General features: G+C 35.5%; 1 protein-coding gene across 2 annotated transcripts in view; it reads right to left on the bottom strand.

Annotated features, from left to right (window-relative positions):
* Positions 1-27319, bottom strand: part of LOC138692222 (kinesin-like protein Klp61F) — a 163657-nt gene that overhangs the window by 27625 nt on the left and 108713 nt on the right. For both annotated transcript variants that reach the window (XM_069815389.1, XM_069815474.1), the window contains exons 8-10: positions 6705-6887; positions 3744-4015; positions 1334-1473 (exon numbers count right to left, since the gene is read on the bottom strand). In XM_069815389.1, the coding sequence (XP_069671490.1) occupies positions 1334-1473; positions 3744-4015; positions 6705-6887 (595 nt within the window). The remainder of the gene's footprint in view (positions 1-1333; positions 1474-3743; positions 4016-6704; positions 6888-27319) is intronic.

Raw genomic sequence — 27319 nt, 5'->3', positions numbered from 1 at the left:
ATATTTTAAATTCGTCTGCAAGTTTCTCATTGTCAAGATTATTCTCTATTCTTTAGAGTTATGTAGTAGCCTTGCACAGGTCTCTTACTAGACCTTTTATATTCAAGCATGCAAATCGAATTTTAGCTAGGTTTCCATATTAATTGGGGGGTGGGGGGGGGGAAGCAATAAGATCGAATAATCCAATGATCGGTAACTGACAGACCGATAATGGAGGTTCTACTGTACATAACTAAATAAATAAGTACATAAAATAAATAAACACTTGATCATAAAGAATGACTTCTTAACTGTGAAGATTTAAAAAAAAATTGTTAGAACCGTAGTATGTTAATTCACTCAATTTCAACAGAATTCCTTTCACTTTATTTCTTTACTTGTGTCTACCTGTTTCCTTAATGTAAACAGAATTTCCTGTATAACCAAGATTTGTTTCTAAAATCTAGTATAAGATTTAATATTCAAAATAACAATAAATATAAATAAAAACAAGAATTCTAAGTTACTTCTAACAGTCTTTACAGGGGATTTAACCCATCATTCTGATGTCAAAACATAGGTACCCTCTGATGGAGGTTTCAGCACCCACAAGGAATTAGTTGCACTTATTTGTCGACAGGGGCAGAGGGACCAGTGGTAAGCTCATTGCCTCAAACGCAACCTAGTGTACAACTAAGGTATTACTAAGTCGCGAGAGAGAAGAATTTGGTCTAGAGGTTCCATTTTAGGCTTGCAGGTCTTTAACGTAATGGAAAACTCCACAAGGGACACATGGCTTAAAGTCACTCCTAGTGGACTTGTGCTCCGGATTTTTACATCCTGAAATCAATCAACCCCAGCTGGACTTGAACCCGCAACCCTTGGGCCTAGAGGAGATAATTTTTCAGTTGGTGCTTATTTTGTTGTTGAAGTTATGTTACATATTAAATACCTTTTCATTAATCCCCAAAACTAACATTTTAATAAACTATTCTCTGATATTAAAAATATCAAAAGATGTACAAAATTTTGGAAACTACACTAACTACGTCATAATGTAAGCCGAAATTTTTACACAATCCGTTCATTAACAATTGAGTGATGCAATTGACTGGCCCAGAATTATAAATTTTTAATATCTAGAAAAACCACAATGATATTATGCTGTTGCACAAGTGACAGTAAAAAAAAATATATATATTTCCTACATTTTATGCAGAAAATTACATTTTGTCAAAATGTACACCATTTTAAAGTATCTCTTTAACATTTCCCTCATATAAAAAAGATAAGCAGGAAAGTAAAAACAAACAGCACACGAAGAAAAACAAAAGAAACGTGTTTCACAACTTACCTAAGTTTGATTGCAGGCCAGAGCAAAACTTTATTAGATCTTGTGTAAATCTGTTCAGACTGTCTTCCATATGAACCACATTCTGAACGAACCTTTGATGAAAGTCTCTGCTAACTTCTATATTAATATCTTCTACAGACCTATGAATATGAACAAATTCAAATAATAACTATAATCAAATTCATAATACAGAGATATCGAAGGGAGTAACCCAGACAAAAATTTATTTATCAATAATTTAAGATTATCAAGCAGTTCTCGCAAATCAGCACAAGAATACAGTATATTCATCTTTAACATCTGATGTACACTCATTATAACTCAATGACCAACAGATTAAAAGAAACAAATTCCGAATTCTCTTACAGGCAATGTTACGAAATAAATAAACTGCAGGAGAACTTCTAAATGGGTCACTGTGGTCCAAAAGGACTAGGAGTTCAATCCAATCTTTTTCCTGTTAATCACTTTTACCTCTAAGCAGCCTTCAATGAGGGCACTAACATTGTTAATTGATAAGAGTTCTATTCAATCAATACTTAACATAAAAACACAATAAAACATGTTATAACAACATTTAAATAGTTTAAAACAGGTTTTTAAACATGTTTAAATGATGTTATAACATGTTTTATTGTGTTTTTATGTTAAGTATTGACTGAATAGAACTCTTTTATCAATTAACATTGAACTTAACGGAACCAATATGCCTTTAAAATTACTAACATTGTTTCTTACCAACATTCCGCCACTGAATTTAGACTTCTGGATATGGAAAATTAATATGAGTGCTCTTGGTTTAAGTTATTAGTGCTGTTTTAAGGAAGACTTTTGAATTTTTTACACATTTGTTACAGAATTCATATTTGTCTGTGACACTGCAATGACTACACGTATTAAATGTGCATTGTTTTATCATTATGAATTTGTTTATTTTTTATTCTATTTGAATTTTGGTTATTAAGGATATGACTGAGGTTTTCTACTAACAAATTAAATCAATGTATTTTCAGTTCACACCCATGACATAGGCTTGTCCAGTGATGTATCTAATAGTGTCATGCTAAAAGTGTTAGATTTTCTCATCAATGTACCTTGAACAAAAATTGGAAAAATCAGCAGTGACTAGAACAATTAAAGTAATGGAAATTCGTGATAACATTATAGCTAAAATGGAGCATTTATCATCGAAACATGAAATTGTTGTTTATTGAATTTCTCAGATGGCCTTATCTCTACCAGGTTAAATAAATAAATAAATAAATAAATAAATAAATAAATAAATACTAAATAGTATACACTGGTACACTTAAAAAACTACAAGTTTTTCATAAATTGTCACTATAACATAAGTTTAAATGGTTCAATGATCGTATTTTTTATAACCATCACAGGTTTGTGGAATGAACGAACAACAGTATCTAAACTTGACTCTATTTTCAACAAAACAATGATATCTATGCAATTCTATTTCGGTAGTGAACATTGCAATAGCACAAAAATGTTGCACAATCTTAAAAATAACTTGAAAATATGACTGCTTCCTGAAACTTCTGGTTTCATTCTGATCATGGTACTTAGTATATATAAGATATTCCATAACTAACTGATCACTCGAAAAATTTGCAATTTTTTAAGATTTTTGACTGTGTTGTACATCTCTTCTAGTAAGAACCTTTCCCGATGCTGTACACAAGATTTGGTTACGTGTTTGCCTGCCAGAAGTCGATCTAGTCACAATGTGTCCACCAGAAAGTGCTATTTCTATTCCATGCATGTTTGCATTGGTATAACAAATTAGCAGCATCCACAGGATGTTCAAACCTTGCTTGATGTTTCCTAACAACTGAATCGGTTCCATAGATCAAATTGCTTGGCCGCCACGATCTCCAGGCTTAACTCTCCTGGATTTCTTTTTATGGAGATTTGTTAAAGATTCGTGTTTGCAGGTAAACCATACACAATCCCAAAATTGATGGAAAAGATTGTGCACATGATACAGATGGTTACAGCTAGAATGCTCTCGAGAGTGCACGAGGAGATGGTCCATCACTTGCATTTATGCAATCTTCAGAGCGGCAGACATGCTGACAACTGTGAGGCACAATTAGTGTAAGTGTAAATTCGTTGCAATTTATCGTAATTTGTGATTTTTTTGACACTAACCCTAAGTTTTAAATGCCAGAGTGGAGACTCCTGGTGGGCAAAGGCGTAACCAAATCAAGTGTATGGCATCGGGAAATGCCCTTACTAGCAAAAATGTACAACACAGCCAAAAATCGTAAAAATTAGTCAATTTTTCGAGTGATCAGTTACTTATGAAAGACTCTGTACTTCATATATTCTGTTAAAACTACCAAATAATGAATTAAGTCTGATCTTTACACAACTTGTTTGAAGTCCATTCTACCTTTTTCTATCAAGTTTGTCATGTAACTTGCTTGCATCAGATGAAGCCATGTCTGCTACTGCAAGAAGAGACTGAGCTTGAGTGTTGAGGGTCTGTTCCGTTACCATATGCTTTTCGATCAGGTGGTCTTTTTCAGTACAAATGTTTATTGTACGATGGAGCTTTACTGAAGTTTCATTCAATTTATCTTTTGTCACTTCAAGTTCATCTGTCGTACATGTCAATTTATGATTACATTCATCCAGTGAAATATTCAGCTGAAGACAAAGGTCCTAAAAAAAACAAAGAAACATTTAAAATAAAAGTGAAGCATTCATACAGATGACATTAAAGTGTAACTGGTACGGAGAGTTGTGTAAGTGTGTATAAAAGGACAAGAGTGGGCGTTAGTGTGTACCATAGGACAAGAGTGGGCGCAAGCATGTATCAAAGGACAAGAGTGCATGTTCAAAGGGCAAGAGTGGGCGCGAGCGTATATCAAAGGACAAGAGTGGGTGTTGCTGTGTATCAAAGGACAAGAGTGGGATGAGCATGTATCAAAGGACAAGAGTGGGCGCGAGCGTATATCAAAGGACAAGAGTGGGTGTTGCTGTGTATCAAAGGACAAGAGTGGGATGAGCATGTATCAAAGGACAAGAGTGGGCGCAAGCAGAACAAGAGTGGGACAGCGTGCATCAAAGGACAAGATTGAGCGCTAGTGTGTATCAAAGGATAAGAATGGGCGCAAGCGTGTATAAAAGGACAACAGTGGAGGCGAGCATGTATCGAAGGACAAGAGTAGACGCGTGCGTGTATCAAAAGACAAGAGTGAACGCAAGTTGAATCAAAGGACAAGAGTGGGCATGTGTGTATCAAAGGATACGAGTGAGCATCAGTGTGTACAAAGGACAAGAGTGAACGCAAGCGTATATCAAAGGACAAGAGTTGATACAAAGAACAAGGACATAAGTATGTATCGAAGAGTCGTGCGAGCGTATGTCAAAAGAGAACACAGGGCACGAGTATGTGTGTGTGTGTGTGTGTGTGTTTGTTTAATCGTGAGCGCAATTGTTTAGTGTTGTAATCGCGCGTGATTTGTGGTGAGCGTGTGAATAATCGAGAGTGAATGGAAGCACGTGCTTGGGGAATTATTGAGTGTGGGAGGAGATGAATACATACACACACCTAAAAAGACACGTGTGTAATTAAAATCTGTGTGTTTAAATATTTATACATGTTTGACAGAACTTTCATCTCAAAGTAATTTAAACAATTTCACCTTTCAAATTATCTATTACTTCAATACTATGTAGGCTACATCAAACACGTGTTTAGTTTCTAATAAAATTATGTGTCCAACGTCTTAGCAATCATTCAGCATTGGACTTGCTACATAATTTACTCAACACAAAACTCTCGGAAAAAATTAGTTACTAGATTAAACTTTAATACGGAGAAATGCGTACACTGTTTTCTTATTTCGTTCAGTTAAGGTAACACAAATGAAAGCAAAGAAGCAGTAAGAGAGGCGAAGTGAGGCGAGGAGGGCATAGAAAAGTCTGGAATATGATGAGGCAAAGCTTCTCACTCAAGGTAAGGCAAGATAAATTATTTAACATCTCTTTAAAATAATGCAAATTACACAATGAGGTAATATTATAATACAAGTCATAAAATGACATAAATATTAAATGAAGCACATTTAAAAAACATTCCCTCATACTCCTCTGTCCAACATAAATTTAAAAGAATCTGTTAGGAATCTAAAAATCCCAATCAGAGTTATGGGAGTAAAAAATTGGGCATGCTACGGATTGATAATGGCGCTAGTCTATACCGGCCATGCAAGCATGTCTGATGCGCCTAATTCTGGGCGGAAGACGAGTTGAATATTTATAATAGTGTTTTATCCACTTTGATTATGTAATGTGGACTTCCACATCACTAATAAAATGTTATAAACACATTCATTACGCAACTAGTTAGGTAATGATACTTCTATTACGCAACTAGTTAGGTAATGATACTATTACCTAACTGGTTGCGTAATGTGAGCCACACATTAAAGTAAGTAAAACGGAATTGATTTTATTCATTATAAACATTAACAATGTGTTTACAATTTGTTATATTAATTCCTGCAGTTGACTGTATAGGCCTATCTTACGCGGGATTTCGAAGATACTAAACATTCAATTGCAGAATTTTCAATATCTGAATCCTCGTTTCAACTCATTTTAACAATGATTGTTCATTTCTCCTAGTACTGCTGTTCTTCTGTTATAAACAAAAACCTGTTGTATTCAAAACTAATAAAACAAACAAACGAATCGCCTCTTGCAGGAAGAAATTATTAATAATAATAATAATAATAATAATAACAACAATAATAAGAAGATATCTTCAAAACTAATAAAAACAATATAATTACTTTTATTAAAAAATTAGGGTGCTATTCAGACATTTTGCAGCACGCGCTACGAGCGTGCTAAACTAGCCCCGGCTATCCACTGGTTACTTGTACAGAATTCAAATCATATCCTATCGCTAACACTGGTTTATGAATACGAAAAACGCTGATCATCCACCGGAAGCCCGCGCTAAGAATGTCTATGAATACGGCCCTTAATATTTTATCAAAGTGGATAAAACGTTGTACGATATACTTATCGTCCTGCACATTACAATACTCTACTGGTTATCAACGTTCCAATTTCGTATTGTAATATGAAACTTTACGATATTCATATCGTAAATGAAAATTATTTATCGACGTTTTTAATTGTAACGGTTGTTAGTGTCGAAATACAACGTGGACGAGAAATAGCAGACAAATTTTGCTGGAGTATTTTATCCACCTCAGTAACCTTGGACCCAATGGTCAGCAAGGTTAACAGCAAGAACACAGAGGACGACAGCAGAAGAGGAACATAATATGGAAACCAACATTGTAGTCACCAGTGAAAGTTCATGGGTACAAACCTCTTTCTTGTCCATCTCCTCTTTCAGAGCCTTCATGTGAGACAGCAACTGACTGATCTCCTGCTCTTGTTGTTCCAGCCGCATGATCATCTGCGTGTAATTCTCTTGAGCTATGTACACCCCATTCTTTTCGCGCGATGCTGCCAGGTCTTTGCGCAGCCGCTCGATTTCAGCAGTATATTCCTGAAACAGAAAGCACGGAGCTACAACAAATTCAAACAAGCTCCTATAATTCTTCTGGTATATGTTAGCACAGGCGGTTAGAAAAAGAAAACTTTTCTCACCAACGACCTGTTTCCACGCCTAATGAAGCACAATGCAAAACCCACATTAAGAGGACGCTTATGTGACTTTAAAACTCTTACAATTTTCACCCAAAATTAATTAATTTCAAACTACATAAACATACATACAATACTATCTATACAAAATTTGGTGCCATTAATGCTAATAGCTTTGAAATTATATTTTTTTTTTTAAATCCACAAACGATTAGGGAAAACACGGGAATTTTACTGGAAGCAAGTAAAGAGATAGGTTTGGAAGTAAATCCCGAAAAGACAAAGATATGATTATGTCTCGTGGCAAGAATATTGTACGAAATGGAAATATAAAAATTGGAAATTTATCTTTTGAAGAGGTGGAGAAGTTCAAATATCTTGGAGCAACAGTAACAAATATAACTGATATTCGAGAGGAAATTAAAAACAGAATAAATATGGGAAATGCCTGTTATTATTCGGCTGAGAAGCTTTTATCATCCAGTCTGTTGTCAAAAAATCTGGAAGTTAGAATTTATAAAACAGTTATATTACCGGTTGTTCTTTACTGTTGTGAAACTTGGACTCTCACTTTGAGAGAGGAACATAGGTTAAGGGTGTTTGAGAATAAGGTGCTTAGGAAAATATTTGGGGCTAAGAGGGATGAAGTTACAGGAGAATGAAGAAAGTTACACAACGCAGAACTGCACGCATTGTATTCTTCACCTGACATAATTAGGAACATTAAATCCAGACGTTTGAGATGGGCAGGGCATGTAGCACGTATGGGCGAATCCAGAAATGCATATAGAGTGTTAGTTGGGAGGCCGGAGGGAAAAAGACCTTTAGGGAGGCCGAGACGTAGATGGGAAGATAATATTAAAATAGATTTGAGGGAGGTGGGATATGATGATAGAGAATGGATTAATCTTGCTCAGGATACGGACCAATGGCGGGCTTATGTGAGGGTGGCAATGAACCTGCGGGTTCCTTAAAAGCCATTTGTAAGTAAGTATCATTTTCAAACCTTCTCTTGTCCAAAAACATACAATAATTAAAGCCCATAAAACACTGGGGTACGCCGCTGATGATAGTTGAGAACTTGAGAAAACATTTTGTAGTGGAATGTAATCAAGAAAGGTAAGATTACGTGCTAAAGAGTAATACGGATATGTATATTAAAATTTACAACTTGGATGATTTTACTGTCTAATTTGATAATTCTTAAATGCCCATTTTAATCAAAATAAACGCCTAAACTTCCGGGCTCTAACTATCACTAATAGCTAAGCACTCTTTCCAAATGCAAATAATTCATCGCACCAATGCATGTACGAAATGTTACAAAAATATGGGTCACGCCATATGCGTAAAAAAGACGTAGTGAAGTCCAGATATCAGTCAAGAAACCAGTGTACATGACGCCGTTGGCAAGCAGTTGTAACACTCCAAATTCTTGGGTGGTTTTACGCACGCATAGAATACCCGGGTGAGGCCGAGATGATAACAGTCATTATAGAATTCGGGCGAAGTTCTATTACATCATCAGGGTGAAGTTACTCTCTATTCATGAAAACCGAGGCCGGGCAAGTAGGGGGCAGGGAAATCACTCAATAGATCTTCCTTAATTCGTTTATTCAATTTTACCAAAGGCTATTCAAATTACACATTTAAAAGCAACGAAATAGAAGACGAAAAAACATCACATTCACTCACACCGAATCGTGTTTTTAAATTCTTCGATTACAGTGTTGCCACTCTTATAGCATGGCCGCTGAAACTGCAATATCACAATGATGAAATACGGATTATATTTACTTACATTGTTTTCTCGTATGTCAAGAGTCTCACTGCCATCAATATTCAATTTGCTATTGCTCTACTTCTATAATTAACATCAAATTTCAATATTTTATGCGTAATACAAAACTAATGAGATCTAAATTCTCACATTAAATACAGCAAAACCTCGTTAATCCGGACCAATTTGGGGGAATAAGTTGACCGGTTTAACGAAATAACCTAAAATAACAGTAGAAAGTGCATTAAAACTCTATTTATTGCAACAAAAAGCGTTTATTGTGGTGTATTTAAAGGGCATAGGCCTAAATACACTATACAGTAAAGTAAAATGTAAAGTAACACATGCACTACATATTTTAAATTTTTGTTTGTGTAATCGATAATAATGTTTGTATAGTTTAATTACTTTAATGCAAACTTCATAGATTTTCTTTATTTTTAATATTCTAGGTGTAATACTGTAATTACTGTAATTCCATAAAAGTAAGTCTTAAAACAAAGTTCGGTTCTTTAATTTTTCCAGACTCGTCGGTTTATTTTCGCCCGTCCGGATTAAGCGAAGTCCGGCTTATCGGAGTCCGGATTAACGAGGTTTTACTGTATGAGATTCTATTTGCTAACTGTCCATTGTTTCTGTTTCATCATTCCATTTTTGTGGAATATTGACCTGCTTTTTTCCACAACTATTTAAATTGAAGAAATGTCTCGGGCTCCGATTTAGTTTTAGTATAAACACTTCTACTCACGGTTGAAGGGCCACTTAATTTTCAATCATCCAGATTTCAATTTCGCAACGTGTCTGGTTTTGTCTTCGTTAACAGAGGTCCAAAGGTTAGCACCGTAGCCTCGAATAGGCTTAATGTGCTATACCAACCACTCCTTTATACAGCGTGTTGCAAAATTATGTGCGAATTTTCATAGGAGGTAGGGAATATTATTGCAAACATTTTTTTGTTAATGAGTGTATGTCCGCTGACATTGCCTTCCGGCGCAAGGGGCGTTTAAAAACAAATAGAAGCGACTGTGACCAGGTTTATTCACAGAAAGTGCTCAAAGTTGCCACCGTCAATAGCGCATGCACGACGACGTCGAAGCATTGACTTCCGTCAAAGATTTCTAGCAGTCACGGCATTTCTTGCGAAGAGGTCCTCATCAAAATCAATGGGAGTCTGATACATGAGGTTCTTCATATATCCCCACTTCATCCACATCCCTTCAAACACTTTTGACGCCGGAAGGAGATGTCAGCGGACATACATTCGATAACAAAAAATGTTTGCTTTGGTGTTCCTTACCTGCCATAAAAATTGTACAGAGTTTTGCAACACTCTGTATGTATAGTGACTCAGATATGTGATGTCAGATGTCGATTCCGGCATAAAGCCTTAAAAAATTAAATCCGTGGCGCGACAGCTCATAAAGGGCCAAAGCCGACAAGCTGGCTCATGCCCACATGCCTCAGCAGAGGTGAACGATCATCCAACCAGAACGGTGGTATCATGTGATAAGCACGATGATCCTCCTCCCCAGTTACCATAGCTGGTTTCCGCAATTGGATTTAGCTACCTAACATAGCTCCCAAAATTCAACACGATGCTGAATGGACACCGGTCCCATACACTGGCCAAAATTTCACGAGAAAATTTCTTCTGCGTGAGAACTCGAACCAGCGCGCATTTCGTTACGTGAGTCCTAGGCCTTAGTACACGACGCTACGGTACAGGACATGAAGGCTTAAGCTGAAGTTAAATCTCACAAAAGATGCCTTCAACTCCCCGGTTCCCCCCACCCGAAAACGTATTAAGGCGATGCGCTGCTGAAAATAGTCGAATTTTTACAAATTTTATCATTTTTGTATTTTCGCGCTAAAAATGTATGGTTTCATGTAAATTTTATCTCAATATCTTAATTATAACTATAATATTATACTGTATAATTTTGGTAAAAGTTGTGTTAATGTATCAGTTACGTGTAACCAAAACTTTAAATTTAATTATCTCAAAGAAGAAATTTCCTACGTTTTCACCGACAAGTAGGTAGGCCTATTCATTTTATTTCTTAGTGGTTAAAACTTTAATAATGAAACTTGAAACTTGTCATACTTATTCATTAATACCTCTGTTGTGAAATGGAGCATTTGATTGACGTATTCAGCATAGTTTTATTGCTAGAGAATTATACGTAAAGCCGTAATTTTTTTATTAATTTTTTAAAAAATGAAGAAATTATATATTTAAAAAAAAATAAACAAATTAGAGTAGTGGATTACTAATGCTTCATTGCACAATATGCAGTGTTACCTAAAAAAAATAGATTAAAAAATATAGCCCAAATATATTTTTTTAGAAATAGGATTTTCACTAAGAAAATTTAAAAAATAATATAATAATAATAATAATAATAATAATAATAATAATGTTCAATCTTCTATAAAGTGTTTATGAGAAAAGATTGAAATTTACAATGTGTGATTATGATATTGATACGCATATTCAGTAGTTTGAATGGAGGTTGCGACATGAGCTCATTTATAGTTCCTTCGCCAGGCGCCAAAACGCTCGTCAATCGTCAACCAATTTTTGACCCCGGTAAGTCTGGAAAGTAGCTCAAACAGCAACATTTCCCCGATCTGGCAACACAGTTCGAGTATCAGATTCTCTAGTTTTCATGGAAGAAAGACAATAAGAGTTGTCGAGTTTCATAACAAAAACATGCTTGCAATAAAGTGCATGTTTCACTGCCGGCCGGCGAAGCTACATCATCTGTATTTCTGGAGTGGGAAACTAGAATAATTTTAATGGTACGACAAATTCCAACCCGTTTAACTGTTACGACTATAAAATGCGTAGACAAATGCTTTTATAGCTTTACTCCATCTGGCGTTCATTAAAACCTCTTAGCGTGTTCCGAAAAAATTAATGGGCATACATCAATTGAAGAAGATATCGCAATTCAGTAGCTATTAAGATTTCTCCCTATGACATAACAATGGCCAAATCTTTGTCTGCAACAGTCCAGCCTGCGGGTCATTTGCTATATAACACGAGATATTTTTGTGGTTCGCCAGAAAATAATTATCACTGAATATAATCGAAAAAAAAAAAACAATAATGCAGACATGTTTCCTCTTTTAATAAATACCTATTATTAATTACATAATAATCATCATCATCATATCCTTCACGTATTATACCCTACAGGATCTCTTACGGTCTCATGCCAGCGCTTGCGTGGTCTTCCCAATTTCCTCTTTCCTCTTGGTACATAAGTAAGAATCTGTTTAGGCCATCGTGTGCGATCCATCCTTTCGACATGTTTTTTCCACTGAAGTCGATATTGTTGAACAAAATTAACTATAGGATCCATTTTGAGTTCCTGCAATATGTCCACATTTTTACGGTGTTCCAGCAAAGAGCATCCCGCTGTTCGTCGCATGAACCTCATTTCAGCTGTCGTCAGCCTTTGCTCATGAGCTTTTCTGATTGTCCATGCCTCGCTACCGTAAGTGAGGACCGGTCAAGCTAGTGTTTTATATACCTTTAGCCTTGTATGTTTCTGAACATGGGAGGATTTGAAGACGGCATTAATGACGCCAGTGATTTTTATAAATTTAGATATTTTGTTCGACATATCTTCATCAGTGATGTAAGAGAGGTTATAACCTAAACAGTTAAAGGAATTAACACGTTCAATTAAATTATTATTTATCATGATCTTACTTGGAATTGGGTTCTCTCCCGAAAATGCCATGACTTTCGTTTTCTCTTTCGAGATTTCCATATTGAAATCTGAGGCGATTATTTGCAAATTATAAATGGCTCTCTGTAAAGCATCCTCTGTTTGAGCGATAATAACCTGATCGTCGGCAAACATTAGTGTATCGAGAACTGTGTTTCTATTAATTTGAATTCCAGCATGATGACTTTGCCTCCAAATGTATAAAATATGGTTCATACATATAATAAACAACAGAGGGGAAAGACCGCACCCTTGTCTAACACCTTGGTTGATGAAGTTCAGCTAGTAGTTCCGCGTTCAGTTCTTATGGCAATTTCATTTTGTTGATATAAATTATAAATGGAGAGAATGATTTGGTTTGGCACATTATCATAGCGTAAAATCTCTAAAAGTTTATTTCTATCAACTCTATCAAAAGTTAATTACATAATCTAGGTAGAAAATAGTACGAAAGAACCAACAGCTATTAGTAGAAGTGCATAATAGTTATTTTCGATACAAGTGTTAAAAATGGCAATTTATTTTGTGAGCAGGAGGAGTGGAACAATCCTGCTCAGAAAATAAAATAATTTTTAACGTGTGTCGTACGCTATTTTTTGTACAGTCGTTCATCCGTGCTGGTAAGCCTATTTAAGACAATCCTCAGACATCTCCACTGCTGTATTTCTCCCTCATTTTAATAGTGAAACTTTATCACATTAAAAGCATGCGGTAGTATAGCTCAGTGGTAGGGCATTATACTGAAGATCGAGAGGTCACCGGTTCAAAACCGGGTGCCCCTTAATTTTTTATAATTACATTTAATTCTCAATTACTTCATATAATAGTTATTGAAGAAAGTTATTTAATTCGTGTATGTTTTTAAAACAAAAACAATTTTTAAAAGTAGGTCTGATATTGCTTGAAATACTTTACTGATAGTTCCCGATTGCTGCCATGCGATATTTGGCGGGAAACAATTGAAATTCAGTGCTTTCTTTTTTGCTTGGTTATTTAGCGACGCCGTATCAACTACTATGTTATTTAGCGTCGATAGGATTGGTGATAACGGGATGATATTTGGCGAGATGAGGCCGAGGTTTCGCCATAGATTACCTCACATCCGATGCCTGAACCAAGAGTTTATAGGGTGGAAGTAATATAACCGTGCAGATCTTACAGCTTGTTCTTTGGATAGACTACAACAAAAATTCTAATAGAATAGGCCTACCATATTAGTCTCAAATAAATAATTTCCTAAAAAAAAAAAAAAAAACACCAATGTTAATACTGTTTTACCGGCAAGTAGCTATTATCCGTACGATTCTGATTTCTACTCTGTCATTAGGAAAAATGATAAGAATACAACAATTTGATTTAGATAAAAGTTACGTGTATACAAGAGTTACTTATGAATTAAACTGTAAAATACTATGAACTATTATTTAAACAATGAAATACAAGAATGTTAATATATTACAAATAATGTTAGATAATAGAAAGAGATTATTTATGAGACAATTTTGAAAATACAGCGCTATCAGGATGCATGTCTAAAGAAAGAAGTTACCATAAGTCAGTGTCCGTTAAGTCAGTATAATTAGAGTGAATTGCTAAGAAGGTTATCCTTTAAGCTATTTTTAAAAAAGTTTATTGTCTTGCAGCCCCTTATACTTTGTGACAAGGAATTCCATTGTTGCGAGGTGGATACTGTAAAAGATAATGAATAACAAAATGTTCTACGAAGAGTTATACTTAGCGTGCCACAGATAAGTGATCTGGTATTTACGTCATAGTTAGAATATAGATAAGAGAAACGAAACGAAAGGTAATTTGGTGTTGAGGTGTGCAGAATTTGAAGACAAAGAGTGTAAAGTTCTACGTTCTTTCAGTCGGAGCCACGAAAGACTTGCGAAGGACGGTGATGTGATCATATCGTCGGATGTTGCACACGTATCTGACGCACATATTCTGGACTCGCTGTAACTTGACTGACAGTTCAGAACTTAGGTCACTTAACAGAACGTCACAATAATAGTGCGGCATTACATTCTCTGCAAAAATGTTGCACTGAAACATGCCTTAACTCCATATTTCATAATCTGGAGAAAGTGCAGTTTGATTCTAGGCGACTCAATTGTGGAATAACGAGGAAAAACGAGAAAACTTGATAAAACTTTCCATAGCTTTGGTTGTGACCACTTCAAATACAACTTCGGCACCGCCAAGATTTGAACTTGGGCCCGTGGTCATCTTAAGCCAGTGCTGTGCCAACTGAGCTACCAAGGCGGCGTGCCTCAACTAAACATATCCCACAGTAGATTCTCCTCTCAATATAATTTGTGTGTTGCCCTTTATGTCTATGATTATCCTTCACCGTTTCATTTCTCAGAAGTTTAATGTACCAAGTTTAAATGACCACATTATTATAATGATCCAGATTTTGATCACCTAAATTAAAAAAGAAAAAGAAGAGGAAAACATGTATATTGTACTGAACACCGTTAAAATTGCCTTAACTTCACAGAAGCTACATTAACTCCAGAAAAGATTCACAACAGTTATCTTATTTTCATATCAGTTTATCTCATCCTTAATGGAATTTTTCTGTATGAATATTAATTCCCGCAACTTTTGATCTAGTTTTGAATATCTTACTGTTCTGTAAGCATGTTTTGAAAACGTGTATTTATACTGTCGTGACTGGTTAATTTGAAAAAAAAAAATGTTTATTCTCCTTTAAATTCCTAATTTAACCAATTCTAAAAACTCACATCTAATATGAATACGAATTTTCGAAGCCAGAAATTTATTGCTTTAGCCTGGAATTATAAAGCCCGAAAGCTTTTCGTCGATATCTGTTACTATTCCAAGAATTCAAATTCAGTGATCGTCGGGTAATGAAACAGAAAAAAAGGCGGGCTGTCCAACGCTATTGTTTACAGGTGTACCTTATCCACCAGTCAATTTAACAAGAGAGTGAATTAGTGGAAATGTGCATTACTGTACAGATCCAGAAACAAAATTTCGGCCACCTGAATTTCGTTGTAGGTGGATGGATGGATGGACGGACGGACGGACGGACGGACGGACAGACAGACAGACAGACAGACAGACAGACAGACAGACAGACAGATAGATAGATAGATAGATAGATAGATAGATAGATAGATAGATAGATCGATGGATGGATGGATAGATATACAGATAGATAGATAGATAGATAGATAGATAGATAGATAGATAGATAGATAGATAGATAGATAGATGGATAGATAGATAGATAGATAGACAGACAGACGGAGGGACGGATGGATCGATAGATAGACGGAGGGACGGATGGATCGATAGATAGACGGAGGGACGGATAGATAGATAGATAGATAGATAGATAGATAGATAGATAGATAGATAGATAGATAGACGGAGGGACGGATGGATAGATAGATAGATAGATAGATAGATAGATAGATAGATAGATAGATAGATAGATAGATAGATAGATAGATAGATAGATAGATAGATAGATAGACAGCGCTATTAAATTGGTGCCACTTTCATCCGGTAGAGTAGTACAGAGCATCCTCTCTATTTGTTTTAATGCTGGAAGAATTAAGTACCAATATTACTGGTAACCAATGACTTGACTGGCCTAACCTTTGTCCTATATTTTTTTTCTATTTTGTCTTGACAGTGACATGGCGTCATTCTGCCTACATGACCAGTGAGTCCCCTTCCTTATGTTTACCCGTTCAAAATCCTCCTCCTATTAAGACAAAAGGGGCTAAACAAGTAATTACTGAGAAATAGAATAAAATCTATTATATTTAACAATTACTTTAAAGAAAAGGTTAAATATATCCAGGGTGTTTCAGAACAACTATTCCTAATTTTCCAATGTGATAGAGGGCATGTAATGAAACATATTTCCGTAAGTGCCCGGAAATGCTTCTGCATCGAGATAATATGACGATACGAAAAAACGATTTCAGAGAATCTCAACGTGAAAAGTAACTGACCACATCTCGAATATGCTATAGCATATGCACATCTGCTAATTCAACATTTGCAAACCGATGCATTTTTAACGATTGGAAATTTATGAACAGACCTAAGAGAATTTTTTCTTACATACAACGAAAACAAATCAAAATCAACTGTTTCCATGGTAACGGAAATAGCTGAAACTATTTATTTTTTAAGTAGGTTATTTTACAACGCTGTATCAACATCTTAGATTATTTAGCGTATGAATGAGATGGTAATAATGCCGGCATTTGCTCATATAGGGTTCAGGAAAAGCCACGGAAAAAACCTCAACCAGGTAACTTGCCCCGACCGGGATTCGAACCCGGGCCATCTGGTTTCGCGGCCAGACGTGCTAACCGTTACTCCACAGGTGTGGACTATAATTTATTGAAGACAGTCTTGGACGATAATAAGGTGAATGAAGAGTTCTGACATTTTATCGGCATGGAAGAATTTTCAGACACGATTAAGACAAAAATGTTTAATTACATGCCCTCTATCACATGTGAAAATTAGGAACAGTCATCTAAAACACCTCGTATAGACATCGTAAATGAAAAGAAAACAGAATTTTTCTGAAGTAAACCATGGATTTCTTAAAATTCTGGACTGAACAACATGTATTTGCGGTTCAGCTAATTACTCATTCTTTGAATGAAATAGCTTTCGTCCTCTCTCGCAGTTGTACTCGAATTATCATGCCATTAACACTCATCAATGGATCATACCGCCTTCTAGAGAATGAACCAGTCGGTACATCTTTTTAAGTAATTAGTTCTAAACTTAGTCCTTTTCAACATGAAGGCTAAACTGTAAACATCACAACAGGATTTACAATCTAGACGGCACGGAAATGAAAGCAGTGTCCTTAACGCTAATGCATTTTCAAGGGTATTCTTATTGTTTATGCATGACGCAAATGATGTCATATCGCCATTATTATTCAGTGAAGTCTGTTCAAGTATTAGGCTAATATCTATATAAGGGAATCTTACTTCCAAAATAGTTTACAAATGTTAAGTTAAATAATAATAATAATAATAATAATAATAATAATAATTATTATTATTATTATTATTACTATATTGTTGTAATTAGGAACTTAAAATCAAGACGTTTGAGATGGGCAGGGCATGTAGCACGTATGGGTGAATCCAGAAATGCATATAGAGTGTTAGTTGGGAGACCGGAGGGAAAAAGACCTTTAGGGAGGCCGAGATGTAGATGGGAGGATAATATTAAAATGGATTTGAGGGAGGTGGGATATGATGATAGAGACTGGATTAATCTTGCACAGGATAGGGACCGATGGCGGGCTTATGTGAGGGCGGCAATGAACCTTCGGGTTCCTTAAAAGCCATTTGTAAGTAAGTAAGTATGTATTATATTGTTGACAGTAGTAACAGTAAAAGCAGAGCATGAACACCATATTTTCTTCTTCTTCTTCTTCTTCCACATCTTACTGCACTCGGAGGCTCTAATTTAGTTCAAGCCATCCATCCCTTCGTCGAGTTTTCCCTTCAATTTGTTTGCGACTATCAAAGAAAGCTTCATATTCATACAATTTTGTGTATGGGGTTATTTCTTTATTATTATTATTATTATTATTATTACTAGCCGTATCCGTGCGCTCCGCTGCATCCGTTAGAAATAAATATAAAGTAATTACATAATTAAAATAGGACATTTGATCCAGGGAACATTCGTGTTTGATAGAAGGATAAATCGTTTAATATGTTACTTAATTTAAATTGCATCCAAATAATTAAAATGCGATCATTTTTGTCCAGAGACACTTATTTGGTGCAATGACAATTCCTTTAACATGTTTCTTAATTTTTATTACATGCAACCATAGCTTAATGAAGATTGCCATCATTTAGATTTAATGTGTATATTTTATTTTACTTGTTATAGGTTTCCATTGAATTATGGTAATAACTTAATTTTAATCCTTGTTTTCTACGTATTCAGTAAATGGCGCTTGGCCCACTATGGTTCTGAACCCTTCAAATAACTTAAATTATATAATATAATATTATATTATATTATATTATATTATATCAGAAGTTACTGTAATAACATTATAGCATTATGTCCATCTAGAGAAACTACACTTTCCAATGGTGAAATAATAATTAATTATACAAATCGGTTAATTTAGCTTCACTTCATACAAACACAGAAACATTCTCTGTAGGCTATCTTTCATAGCTTTCGATTGTTGCTGTCCAAGGCCCCTTATAGACGAAGTCATTTGCTTTTAATTCATTACACGGCCTTAGATGGCAGTTATTTTAATTTTAAAGCTCATTTATCTCATTAAATATCAGTCCTATCAACATTTTTCAAGGAATAAAACTTATCGCAAATTATTTTTAAAGAAACTTTTGTTATGTAACATTTTTCACAAAAATCAATAATAAGCGAGATATTTCGATTTATTTCATTCAGACCCCCTTATAACCCCCCTTTTAAATAAAGTATTTTGAATGCCATATAGCCTAAAATCTAAGTTACAACGAACTTAATTTATATTCCAATTTTCATCGAAATCCGTTCAGCCATTATCGCGTGAAAAGGTAACAAACATACAGACAGACAGACATACAAACAAAAATGTCAAAAAAAGCGATTTTCGGTTTCAGGGTGGTTAATTATATATGTTAGAACCAATTATTTTTGGAAAATCGAAAATTACCGGAAAAATTTCGGCTACAGATTTATTATTAGTACAGATTATTATTATTATTATTATTATTATTATTATTATTATTGACAGCACTAGCAGCAGCATGATCTTCATCTCTTACAAGGATAGCAAGGAGAACTAGGGGCTTCAAGGAGAACAAGACGAATTCAAGAACAAGGTGGAATGTAAGGATAACAAGGAGTAGACAAGAAGACCAAAGAGAATACAATGAGATCAAAAGGAATACAAGGATAAGAAGGGAAATGCAAGGAGAACAAGGAGAAGAAAAGAAGAATATAACGAATAGCCTACAAGGAGAACAAGGGGAGGTTTGTATTATTATGTAACGGTTAATTCCCAAGTTACTCCCGACACCTAATGAAAAGAAAAACATAGTCCTAGGTAAAAAAAAAATTGTAACAAATCCAGAGTATTTCAGAAAACAATTAGGTAAGGGTCATGAGTGAGTAAACTGTTAGATGAAAAGTTCTCTGGAAAGTTCAGTGACTCCTGCTAAACTAGCATAGGGAATTATGCATTTCAGCCAGATGTTAATGATCTAAGCCTTAATAAAACTACGAAGAGACATTATTACGCTACGTCTCGCGTAAACAAAAAATAAAAGCTCAAGTTCGTGCCGACAGTAAATAGGGGTGTCTGTAATCCTAACTTCTTCCGACAAATCAAGACGTGTCCTTGAAGTTGCGAGACAGAAGAGGAAGCCATTGCTGAACTTGCCGAGGAGTGTAGGTTGCCTTGACCTTTCCCCATACGGCAGTGGCCATTACGCCATACAGGCATGCCTCCAGACTGGACAACCCAGTGACCGACCCAGCTTCACAGAGGTACGGAAGAATGTGCCACCAGCTCATCGAATAGAGACGCTGCTTATTTTTTCCTCACACCAGAGCGGACTGCTAGCTGAAACACTAGTTAAATTCACTTTCTACTGTGGAAATTTCGCTTCTATTCTCTGTTCCCGACATGGAGTTTGTGGTGAAAGATGGCAATGTTCCGGCGTGTTATTTCGGATCCCCTCTTTCCTTTACAACAAACACACTATTCTCCCATCATTTAATGCCAATATAATGTAAGCAGAAAATACTGTATACTATTGTATTGTACTTACAGTACGAATGCTCATTATAAAGAATATATTTCCGTAAGGAGTGGACGGAAAAATACGTATTTTTGTAAGGAAAACGATGCCGATCGTAGCATACGTAATGGCTAAGTAGTTTCGAGATCCATGGGAGCTGCGGTCGTGAAATCGAGTCTCGCTTAGGGCAGGAATGATCGCTAGTAAAGTAATCATTTTGTTATTGATGAGTCCGTCAACGCGCTGACCTCATGTCACTGGACACCCACCTTGTGATTCGTCTATTACACTAACCAAGAAAGTTTCTGAATAAAAGAAATGGAGTTAGGCTTCCGAAGACATGTAGGGTGCTATTCGTAGACATTTCGCTAGCCCACGCTAGATTTAGATTTAGATTTATTTATTTATTTAACCTGGTAGAGATAAGGCCGTCAGGCCTTCTCTGCCCCTCTACCAGGGGATTACAACTATAACATGAACAATAAGATTACAATTAATATTAAATTTACAATTACAATTACAATAAAAATTAAAGTACGACAAGAATACCTGATTAATGAAAGCTAGACATTTTATCATAGAAGTTAAGAACAAAGCCAATGGCCACGCTACGAGCGTGCTAAACTAGCCCCGGCTATCGACTGGTTACTTGTACAGGATTCATATCATATCATATCATATCATATATCATATCATATCATAACATATCATATCATATCACATATCATATCATATATCATATCATATCATATATCGTTAACACTGGTTTATGAATACGAAAAACGTTAGTTCGCTGACCATCCAAAGGAAGCCCACGCTAGGAACGTCTATGAATACGGCCCGTTGAATACGGCCCGTAAGCACCAAATACTAAAATTAGTCATACTGTCACGAATAGTGCTAGGATTTTGACGAAGTTGTATCTTTTTTTCTGGTAAGGCAGAAACATAGCTGATTTACTCTTTACATATTTTATGATAAACGGGAGTGTTTTAAGACATATATGCTAGGACTTTATTTATTTTAATTTTTCCTCTTACGAGAATTTTTGCTCTATTCGGTCATTTTTGGAGTATTTTCGTTGAATTTTGTTCACAAATCCTTATTGAAGCCAGTACATTGCTTTTTATTTACTTTAATATTTTCACCACACACACTGTGGCCATTAATAGCCATTATTTTATACAACTTCTTATTCGGATCCCTCTCCCGGCTATACATGCTAGATTGGGACAAGAGATAACACAGCGTTTCTGGGCATATTGACAATGACATAAATGAAATGATGAAGAAAGTTTTAAACAAGAATATAAGATATGCAATGATATACTCCACATCAAAAATTCTGTCTTGTGAACAATTTTCATGGGACGCAAATGAGTAATTTAGTAACCAATAATATCGTGTATTTAAGCATACTCCTATTGTTTCAGCTGATGTACGGGTAAAAAAAGGCATTTTCTTCGTATGGCTCTATTAGCCAACTATCATCAGTATTTCAATTTTGAAAACCTACATACACAAGTTGTTTATTGTATATCTACTGCAAGTGAAAATACAAATTAACGAACACTAGTTAGTGGAAAATACATCGGGTAAAATATTTCATCCACAATTATTTAGGCAAGATTAATGCAAACTAAAATAAATAAATACAATAATATAGTATACTTCAATGTTAGACTAGTACTAGAGTCTAATATTATGACAATTATTAATTATTGGAGATCCTCAGAAAATTAAAGGTTCCTGATAAGACTCTTCAGACAATTGCATCAACCATTTTATAATCTTCACTGAACATCATCAATCATCATCTCTATTCATCTTTATAATATTCAATGTATATTATTTATTTTCAATAAATTTTTATCGTTTTGATAGCCACCACATCTTGTCGCAGAATATTCTTTTTAAAAATTTAATTATGTATTTTTGTAACATTAATTTACATTTTCTTTTTTGTTCATTTGAATTGATAAGGATGCCGATATTTTAAATCCAAGATTTGGACGGCTATCATTTCGATGATATTCTCTCTCTTAGACCAAATATTACACAGTGCAAAACATATTTTCCTAGTATGCCAAATTCACACTATATAAAGTCTACTTTAGGTCCCCTTTTTTTTTTTTTTTTTTTTTTTTTTTTTTTTTTTTTTTTTTTTTTTTTTAGATCATCAAAATCCTAGCCCTAGTCACAAAGAGCTGTTCTCTTAATAAATTCGAGCTTTGGAACAGCTAAGTATCCAAAATGCACGTGTATCAGTAATTTATTGTCGAACAACATCTCTTGTGTGATTTGTCATGGTGAGCACGCGGCCACAGCCAAAGATAAAACAGGAAAAACAAGACAAGGCATACACCCATTCTCTGTAAGAGGGAAAACGTGTTACATGAAATAAATAATACATTGAAGTAGCAAACTTGAATAAGCTTGCAATTATTACGTGAATACAATGGTGTGATTAACGGACCCGCGAACTCGAGTCGTCCTCCCAACGAAGACACTAGCGATGCTGAATTCACCATCTGATTGTGTTTACAGTTTTGAGGCGTGTAGGCTACAATCATACCTTTGTAATCAAACCGCTAGTGATGTCGAACAGCGGTATAACTGTTTATTAAAAAAAAAAACACGATAAATATCTACAACGAAAATAATCGCAATCTTCACAAACCGATAGGTGCCAAGAAATCAAAATTTACAGCATTTACAGATTAATTATAGGTTACAAGTGAAGCTTGTTTTAACAATAAAATATTACAACAAATAAGTATTTAAGGCTATAAACTTCTCACGAAGGAAAAGAATCCCAACAAAATATTCTATCCACTAGCTTACAAATTTAGCGTTGTTGTTAGACCGTGGGTAAATAAGTAGGCCTACATTCGATATTTCGATGCAAAATTTGAACTGTATTCGGGTATTTTTTCACCTGTCTCCATTCAAAAATACAAAATGGCCAGCTTTTATTTGTAATCGACTTGATTTCGTTATAAATCTTTCCTTTTTTTCCTTTCTCCACCTTAAATTACACTTTGCTAAGAGCACAGCACTATATTCTTTTTAATATTCCAAAGTTTTATTATAGCGATCGATGCAATTTGATATTCAATGGTACAAGTAAATGTTATTTTCTACAAAATTTTGAATAAACTTGTTAATTCGCAAAGTAATTGTAATTCATATTCAAAAGTGAACTAACACAGACGGCTACTACGAAAGTAATTGATCAAATCAACTAAGCTTTAATTACAACGTGCGCCAGATCTCATTCTTTTTTGTTCACCAATTTCTTTAATAAGCTATATTGGATTAGAAGGAAATCAGCTGTGCATCTGTCAATTTAGAGCGATCGTCGCCCTTAATTAAGTTCATTTTCGAGAATGTTTACTCACATGCGTATGTAGTACAGAACTCAACGCGCTTTGTGATTGTTTTGAATACAGAATTATTGCTCAAAAATGGCATTTTCCGAATGATATTGAGCTGAATTCCACCATTACACAGTGAATACAAACCCGCTGTACCTTATCATGTGAATGATCCGTGGTATTGAGGGAAGGGATGATTGACGTAATCCGGCTTGTGACGTATGCCACAATTGGGCTGTTTTGCATCCCTGGTCTAGGACATCATACCTTGGACTGGCCTTACGGAATGAGCGATGGTTCGGTCTTCATGGGGAAATAAATTTTCTCATGAAAACATTATGTTTTTTTCATAATTTTTCTCACAAATTTCATGACAAAATTTCGGCCCACCCAGCATCGCAATGAATTCGGGAAGGTTCTGTGAGTAGCGAAATCTGGTTTCGCTAACCAGCTATAACGGCTGGAGAACCATTGTTACCTCTACGGAGGCATGTGGACTAAGTTCGACAGTCTGTTGGTAGGTGATGGCCCTATACTGTATAGGCTGTCGCGTACGAGATTCTTGGACGTCTTCAAAGTGTTCTTGCTGTAGTTGAGTTGAAAGTGATACACCCTGTTCTTGGCGAAGGAGAATATAAAGAGAGAACTTCGTATTGGTTGAATGAAACACGTTTCTAGGAACTCCGTGGTAGGGATTAGTTATGGCATTCCTGGAGCAAAGGAAAGCAAGCCATTGACTTAACGAAGTCGACATGAAAGGTGAGACAGAATAGTAATATTAACCCTGTGAGTGAACTGGAACACAGTCTCGCAGTCTAACTAAATCAATTACTTATGTATGCCATGGAAACACTTATAATTGACCTGGTCCGTGACTCGTGACCGCTGCATCAGGCGGTACAAGTACAACCAGAGTCCTCCAGTGTACAGCACTCTAATTGGTATTATTTCAGTGCTTGTATAGATCATAACACGCTTCTCAAATGGACTTACGTTCAGAAACGCCTTCCACTTCACACAGAAGCCATTTACGAATGCCAGAACCCTTCAGAAATAACTGCAGTCCATTGTGCCACGCACAGAGATCGCATGTGGCCGAGTGGTTTACTTCTCTGCCTTTCATCGTGCCGACCTGGGTTCGATCCCCGTCTGGGTCATAAAGGGATTTGTGGTGGACAAAGCAGACGTGAGGGTTTTTCTCGGGGTTCTCCCGTTTCCTCTATCATCATTCCACCATCACCCTCATTCTGCGAGCTCCCGAAACAGGCCTCAACACAAAAAAGTGGCTGAAAGTTGTACACATTAGTATCTAATAAAAACTATTATTATTATAATTATTAGTGTTATTATTATTATTATTATTATTATTATTAGTATTATTAATGGATTTGAGGGAGGTGGGATATGATGATAGAGAATGGATTGATCTTGCTCAGGATAGGGACCTATGGCGGGCTTATGTAAGGCGGCAATGAACCTTCGGGTTCCTTAAAAGCCAGTAAGTATTATTATTATTACTATGCCACGCATTTCACTATATACTAAAAACTGCTGAACAAGTTTTTAATTCGTTCTAATTTCTATATTTAACAATAAAAGACGTCCTTGATACAGCATGAACTTCAAACTCTATATCCAATAATGAATTACTTCCGATGTAATTTACAAACTGTGGTCAACTATAGTGGTCTTCCGACAGAAGCAACCTTTTCTTCATTCCGTAACATCTGCAAATGTTAAAAATAGGCTGGGAGTAAAATCTTGGATGGGATATGGCTCTGTGGACTCAGGCAGGATGGCCCAGCTGCCAACGTTGGATTCACGAATGCAACCCAGGCCATCCTGTCGCATATATATGGCGCACGAAGGGCCAATGTTAGGATACGTACAAGATGAAGCCTGGTTGATTTCAGAGCTCGTCGATCGTAGCCTAGTTGGTCGCTGGGCAGAAAGTCAGGGTGATCAAAACGAAGCTTGTTTGTATCTGCCAGTCTCTGTAGCTGAACTCACTCCGCTTTTCAAAATTGTCTTTAAAAACAATAATAATGAGTAAAACTGCCAGGATGGACTGCATTGGTCTTCAGATTCTCCTAGATAAAACTTTTTTAAACATTTCTATTGTTCGCGTCATTACTTTATCATGTGGGAGAATTTAAGAAAAAAATGATCGATTGTAATTAAATCATTGTCTTGGTCTAAGTTATTCAAATAAAGATAAATTAATTGTATTAAAACTTGATACTCTCTACATGCATAATTTCCGAATGAAATATAAAAAGTCCTATCATTTAAAAAAAAACGTAGTAAACGCACTGACGGCGTGCCAGAAACCAATTAAGCTGTATTATGGATGTATTTTCGTGAAAGCATTTTAGAAACAATCTTTACAATATTAGCAAATAGGTTCCTTGTATTTGTGGTGTAAGACCATCGCATTTGCCGCAGACATTCACACAGGTTACAGCTGCAAGCATCAAAATTCTTTGACGCTTAGGAATCCATAATGGACTACGTCCACCTCATTTAAGTTGACCAGACCAATTCGATACGCTTTATGTGCTAGTCCTCTTTACGAGCACCCGCATCTTCCAATTAGCCCAAGGGCTTTCAGTTTGGCCTTGCCGCAGCATAGGCTAATTATCTACCTGGACGACTCTTATTAATTCTACGGGAGAAACAACACAGACAGAGCGATCAATTTCATTTAAAATCGATAGTGCCCCTACATTATATGACATCGTAAGAAATAATGATAATGGCTACGAGATTACAGAATAAAATTATAGTCCCATGAACACTTCGTAAGTAATATATGCAAGTGTCAATTCAATGAGAGCTCGAAATTTTACACTTCACACCGATGTTACGATTATCATGATTAGGAACCGGAAGTTCATGCCCTAAAAACTACCAAATATGCATGCAAATATGTCCTTAAAAAGTGCAAAATGTGTCAATAAATTTGCATTAATAAATGAAGAGAAATTATGTTTTCTGTAACGATACGATTGTTAATGATTATGATCGTGCATTACAATATTCCGTTCGTGGTTCCTTTATCTAAAATCCGAGCGTGGTTGAGGTTTTCAATTGAGAAACTGCGTTTATTGTCCCTGAAGATGCATCTTTCACGTCACACGAGACTACTGGAGCGTATTTAAATTATGTTAACTTCCGCAAAGAGATATATATATATATCTTTTGATGTGATGGAGGATTTTTCCTTCGAATATCGCTGAACTGTTTGTATCCAGGATTTTTTTCAATAAATGTTAGTTATGTTTCTTTGCAGTTTTCCCTACTCTGCCAGGAACAGAACTCGGATTAGATTAGTTTAAAAAGTGGCTAGTGACACATGTAAGAGAGTGTCAATACTTTTGGTAAACTGAAAAATTGAGCAGATATAAATGAATCAGACGGACCTAAAAGGAATTAAGTCACTTTTGACAACTTTTCAGGAGAAGCAAAAAATATCCCACTAATAACACAAATATTATATTTTTATGTTATAGAAGACAAAATAATATTTAAAAGTCTTAGTTCCTTCTTCCTCCGTTCGATGCGCATGACATCAGTTGTTCAAATTGTTGCATAACCCAAAACTTCATATTTTGACTTAATTCCTTTTAGCTCCAGCA

The sequence above is a fragment of the Periplaneta americana genome, chromosome 1, assembly GCF_040183065.1.
Source record: "Periplaneta americana isolate PAMFEO1 chromosome 1, P.americana_PAMFEO1_priV1, whole genome shotgun sequence".
NCBI classification, from domain to species: Eukaryota; Metazoa; Arthropoda; class Insecta; order Blattodea; family Blattidae; genus Periplaneta; species Periplaneta americana.
This window is presented reverse-complemented; position numbering and strand designations above follow the sequence as displayed.